At 42.2% G+C, this 6,000-nt stretch overlaps 1 protein-coding gene across 1 annotated transcript in view; it reads right to left on the bottom strand.

The window, feature by feature from the left end:
- Positions 1-207: 207 nt before the first annotated feature.
- The window catches only part of LOC133633785 (voltage-dependent calcium channel gamma-2 subunit-like), a 111,075-nt gene continuing 105,282 nt past the window's right edge, over positions 208-6,000 (bottom strand). Inside the window, exon 4 of the mRNA XM_062026478.1 lies at positions 208-4,270. Within this exon, the coding sequence (XP_061882462.1) occupies positions 3,738-4,270 (533 nt within the window). The 3' untranslated portion in view covers positions 208-3,737. The remainder of the gene's footprint in view (positions 4,271-6,000) is intronic.

The raw sequence follows: 6,000 nt of genomic DNA, 5'->3' as shown, positions 1-6,000 counted from the left end.
TTCAGTTTTGGCACCTTATGAAAGACATTACGCTTGAGTTTTTTCTTTAAATCGTCATTTACATCAACACAATGCAGAACAAAATAACAATTCCCCCCCCCAAAAAAATAAACAAAAAAACAGACAACAAAGTAAAGACTAAAGCTGCATAAAAGTTGAAAGTAATTAAAAAAAAAATTAAATAAAAAAAAATTAAAAAAAAGCCTCTCCAAAGCTTGCCCCCCTTGAAGCATTAATGAAGCCCCGCCCCCAAAATGGTCCACGCCAAACAAAGGAAAAGAGCAAGAAGTCCAAAATGTAAAAAGACACAGTACTGTAACGTTAAGTTCTATTTTGTCACGCCCGCCGCCCTCACACGGGATCCTCGTTCAAACCCCAGCTTCCTTAAAAGCAGTTTGGGATGATTTTGATTAGCATGCATGGAAATTCATTGTTTTTTTTTCCGGCCATGTTGTCTCGCCCACTACTTTGTGTCTTTGGCAGTAGTGGCGCGTCATTGTCCACACAGTCTTCTTGGCGTTGGCTCAGAGGTCCCACTCCCACTCCCACTCCCACAGTTCTTTCTCCCCAAATGTTGACCCTGAACAAAGATGGCAGCCAGTGTTTTGGCGAAAGGCCAAAAGGTAGATTTTTTATTTCTTTTTTTTCCAACGTTTACTGTAAAAGATTACTTACGAACTAGAGATGTCCGATAATGGCTTTTTTTGCCGATATCCGATATTGTCCAACTCTTAATTACCGATACCGATATATACAGTGGTGGAATTAACACATTATTATGCCTAATTTTGTTGTGATGCCCCGCTGGATGCATGAAACAATGTAAGAAGGTTTTCCAAAATAAATCAACTCAAGTTATGGGAAAAAATGCCAACATGGCACTGCCATATTTATTATTGAAGTCACAAAGTGCATTATTTGTTTTTTTTAACATGCCTCAAAACAGCAGCTTGGAATTTGGGACATGCTCTCCCTGAGAGAGCATGAGGAGGTTGAGGTGGGCGGGGTTTGGTTGTATATTGTAGCGTCCCGGAAGAGTTAGTGCTGCAAGGGGTTCTGGGTATTTGTTCTGTTGTGTTTTATTTTGTTTTATTTATAGCTGTATAGTGGTATAGCTCGGTTGGTAGAGTGGCCGTGCCAGCAACTTGAGGGTTCCCGGTTCGATTCCCTGCTTCTGCCAACCTAGTCACTGCCGTTGTGTCCTTGGGCAAGACACTTTACCCACCTGCTCCCTGTGCCCACCCACACTGGTTTAAAAATGTAACTTAGATATTGGGTTTCACAATGTAAAGTGCTTTGAGTCACTAGAGAAAAGCGCTATATAAATATAATTCGATTGAAAAATAAAAAATTCAATGTTACGGTGCGGATGTTCTCCCGAAATGTGTTTGTCATTCTTGTTGGGTGCGGGTTCACAGTGTGGCGCATATTTGTAACAGTGTTAAAGTTGTTTATACGGCAACCCTCAGTGTGACCTGTATGGCTGTTGACCAAGTATGCCTGTGAAAAGTGGTAGATATTATGTGACTGGGCCGGCACGCAAAGGCAGTGCCTTTAAGGTTTATTGGCGCTCTGTACTTCTCCCTACGTCCGTGTACACAGCGGCGTTTTAAAAAGTCACGAATTGTACTTTTTGAAACCGATACCGATCATTTCCGATATTACATTTTAAAGCATTCATCGGCCGATAATATCGGCAGTCCGATATCATTGGACATCCCTACCAAAGACTATAAAAATGGGACCCATTACCTCCTGCTTGGCACTCAGCATCAAGGGTTGGAATTGGGGGTTAAATCACCAAAAATGGTTCCCTGCGCGCGGCCACTGCTGCTGCTCACTGCTCCCCTCACCTCACCTCTCAGGGGGTGAGCCAAATGCAGAGGACACATTTCACCACACCTAGTGTGTGTGTGAGACAATCATTGGCACTTCAACTTAACTTGAACTTAATATCGTGCAAAAGCAACTTTTCTTGCCTTCTGGTATCTGCTGATCTGTATTTGGGATCTGCATAAGTCCTGGAAATTTGCGCGCGTCCGCCTTTGTAGTCTTTTTCTCTTATCTTCTTGTTATGGGACATTCATCCTCCGCTGTTGCCATTTCTAATATAAAGTAGTGTACAGTTCTTACTTATATCTGTCTGTAAACTCGCCATGGACGCGCTAAAACATACCGGTGTAGTGAGTTGACATTATTCACCCAAGGAACTTTAGTTATTAGAGGGTTCCGGTCGGACAAATGGGAGGGGAGCGGGGTTAAGGGGTAGGGGGTAGCGGGGGGGTGTATATTGTAGCGTCCCGGAATGCTGCAAGGGGTTCTGGGTATTTGTTCTGTTGTGTTTATGTTGTGTTACGGTGCGAATGTGTGTTTTTCATTCTTGTTCGGTGTGGTTTCACAGTGCGGCGCATATTTGTAACAGTGTTGAAGTTGTTTATACGGCCACCGTCCGTGTGACCGTTACTTTGGCCAAAAATAGAACAAACACATTCTGAAAATATTACAATAAAATATGGAAAAAAATACAAGCAGCGGTAAAGTTTAGATCAGGGGTATCAAACTAATTTTAGATCGGGGCCACATGGAGGAAAATCTATGCCCAAGTGGGCCAGACTGGTAAAATCACGGCACAATAACTTCAAAATAAAGAAAACTTCAGATTGTTTTCTTTGTTTAAAAATAGAACAAGCACATTCTGAAAATGTACAAATCATAACGTTGTTGGGTTTATTTACACCTACATGTTGTAGTTAATAGTATTCCACCTTTGTTTGTCGTTATTTATACTTTCTGAATAAATTATTAGATCATGTTCATTAGTCAACTCATTGGTGTTCATTTTCAATCCATCAAGATAAAAAAAATAATATCAAAATCAAATTATAGGATGTTATTTATGTAGTTTGTTAATTTTCCTCGGCGGATGTACTAACATCATGTGGTTTATTTTTTGTATTGCGACATCTAGTGGACACATTTAGAACAGCAGTTTATTTCATTCCAAAATTTCGGCCCATATTTATACTTACCAAACTCATCCCGCGGGGCCGGTTAAAACCAGTTTGCGGGCCTGATCCGGCCCTCGGGCCGTACGTTTGACACCCCTGTTCTAAAGCATTTATCGGCCGATAACATCGGCAGTTCCGATATTATCGGACATCTCTATTACGACGAACCAATAGCTGATCCTCGACACTTAGTTTCCGTGACGACTTAGTATCTCCTTAAGCTACTTTGATGTATTTTCCCTTGTCCTTTGCGTGTATTAACAAGTATACTCATATGTTTATATAGAATCCATACATAGTTGCTTTTTTTTTTTTCTCACTTTTTTTTTTCTTCCTGTTTGCGGCCTGGAAAGTGCTCCCTGCTATAATAACTCTTACGCCACGATGCTTCACAGTATTTATGTAAAGGAAAGAAGAAAGTAAGGTAAGATACGGCAACGAAAGAGACAAAAGGGGGGTCAGGTCTGGTTCAGGTCAGGTCAGGGCGGGGTTTTAGGCGGGGGGGGAAGAGTAAAAAATATAAAGTTGACCGTTTGATTGGATGGTTGGGGGGCGCTCCACAGACCACCACAGGACCCCTCGTCTCCTTCCAAATTGTTAAATAACGCTAGATGGCAAAATCATGCATTTTTCCTCCTTCTAGCCCTCAAAAGACACGAACCGCCCCCCCCCCTCAAAGTCCCCCACTCGGACGACCAATTTTTCAAGTGTCTCAGGTTTTGGTCAGTTTCATACGGGCGTGGTGCGGCGGTTGGCGGCGTTGCCGTGGCCGCCCGAGTCCTTCAGGTCCTTCTGGATGCAGTTGTGGACCTGCAGGAAGTTGTGGTCCCTCTCTGTGGAGTTATAGGTGGCGGTGGGCGTGCCCGTTTGGCCTTTAGGAAGCGTGTACATGGAGAGCTCCGTGGAGGGCAGCGTCCCGAAGGCCTTCAGGCCCACCGGCGAGGCCTCGCGGGAGTGCGAGGGGTCGGTGGAGCGGGAGGAGGAGCGCGAGCGGCGGCGGTAGCGGTAGCGGTAGCTGGGGATGCGCGTGATGGCGGAGCCTTGGAGGTAGTCGGCGGCCCGGACCCCCGCGCGCAGCTCCCGGTGGCGGTCGATGAACATGTGCACGGCCAGCACGCCCACCATTTCGGCCATGATGAAGGAGAGAGCGCCGAAGTAGAAGGACCAGCCGTAGGAGTAGCTGTTCTTCTTGGAGTCGCTCTTGGAAGGGTCCCCGGCGTTGGCGGATATGTAGACGATGATGCCGATGATGTTGCTCAAGCCTGCGAGGAAAAAAAAACGAGACCAAATAAAGGTTAACTAGCGGTTAGAGCAGGGGTGTCCAAAGTGCGGCCCGCGGGTCATTTTTTAACGGCCCCCACGACACATTCTAAAAATACGATTAAAAAAACCCAAAGAAACGTGGTATAAAAGAGCAAACAGGTGAAATGTAACAAGAAAATGTTGCAATGTTTACTCCAGGGGTCGGCAACCCAAAATGTTGAAAGAGCCATATTGGACCAAAAATACAAAAACAAATCTGTCTGGAGCCGCAAAAAATTAAAAGCCATATTACATGTGTCATGAGATATAAATGTAATTAAGAGGACTTAAAGGAAACTAAATGACCTCAAATATAGCTACAAATGAGGCATAATGATGCAATATGTACACATCGCTAGCCTAAATAGCATGTTAGCATCGATTAGCTTGCAGTCATGCAGTGACCAAATATGTCTGATTAGCACTCCACACAAGTCAATAACATCAACAAAACTCACCTTTGTGCATTCATGCACAACGTTAAAAGTTTGGTGGACAAAATGAGACAGAAAAAGTGGCATAAAACACACGTCCTAGAAAGTCGGAGAAAGTTATATCAATCAATACATGTAAACAAACTATACGGTGAGTTCAAGGACCGCCAAAATAAGTAGGACAAAACGGCGCTCGCCAAATACTCGAATCAGTGAAGCATGTTTAATATAAACAGTGTGCTTTATAACAATTAGGGAGGTTTGTGTCATGTTTGTCCTCCTACAGAAACTATACTAAAACAAAAAAATAGATTTTTTTCCCCTCATCTTTTTCCATTCTTCATACATTTTTGAAAAATCTCCAGAGAGCCAGTAGGGCGGCGCTAAAGAGCCGCATGCGGCTCTAGAGCCGCGGGTTGCCGACCCCCGGTTTACTCTAATACAGGGGTGTCCAAAGTGCAGCCCGGGGGCCATTTGCGGTCCGCAGTTAATTGTTTCACACATTCTGGAAATACTATTGTAAAAATAAAAAAGAACATTAAAAAAAGTGGAATGAGGTGAAATCTTAACGAGAAAAAGTTGCAATGTTGACACAAAAGCTGCCATGCAGGCTGTTTTTTCTTTCTTTTGTCTTTCTTCATTTTTTTTTTTTTTTTTTGACATTGCTCAAAAAAAAAAAAAAAAAAGACAAAAAAAATCCATCTTATAATGCAGGGGTGTCAAACTCATTTTAGATCGGGGGCCACATGGACAAAAAAAGTACTCCCAAGTGGGCCGGACTGGTAAAATCATGGCACGATAACTTAAAAATAAAGACAACTTCAGATTATTTTCTTTGTTTGAAAATAGTACAAACACATTCTGATATTGTACAAATCATAATGTTGTTTTTTTTTGTTTTTTTCAATGACCTATTGCGGTTAATAGTATATATACTTTATTTGTCGTTATTTTTATTTTCTGAATAAATTGTGATAATGTTCATCAGTCAACTCATTGGTGTTAATTTTCAATCTATCAAGATACAAAACTTATATCAAAATCAAATGACAGCATGTTATATATGTAGTTTGATCATTTTCTTTGACTGATGTACTAACATAAGTGGTTTATTTTGTACATATGTAGCATCATCTACAAAGATACAGAGAATTGCTATTGCGACATCTAGTGGACACATTTAGAACAGCTGTTTCTCTCATTAAAAAATTTCAGGTACATTTTTGTACTTAGCAAACTCATCCCGCGGGCCGGAT

This window comes from Entelurus aequoreus, linkage group LG18, assembly GCF_033978785.1.
Source record: "Entelurus aequoreus isolate RoL-2023_Sb linkage group LG18, RoL_Eaeq_v1.1, whole genome shotgun sequence".
NCBI lineage: Eukaryota > Metazoa > Chordata > Actinopteri > Syngnathiformes > Syngnathidae > Entelurus > Entelurus aequoreus.
Note: the sequence above shows the minus strand (reverse complement) of the source record. Positions and strands in the feature narration are given on the sequence as shown.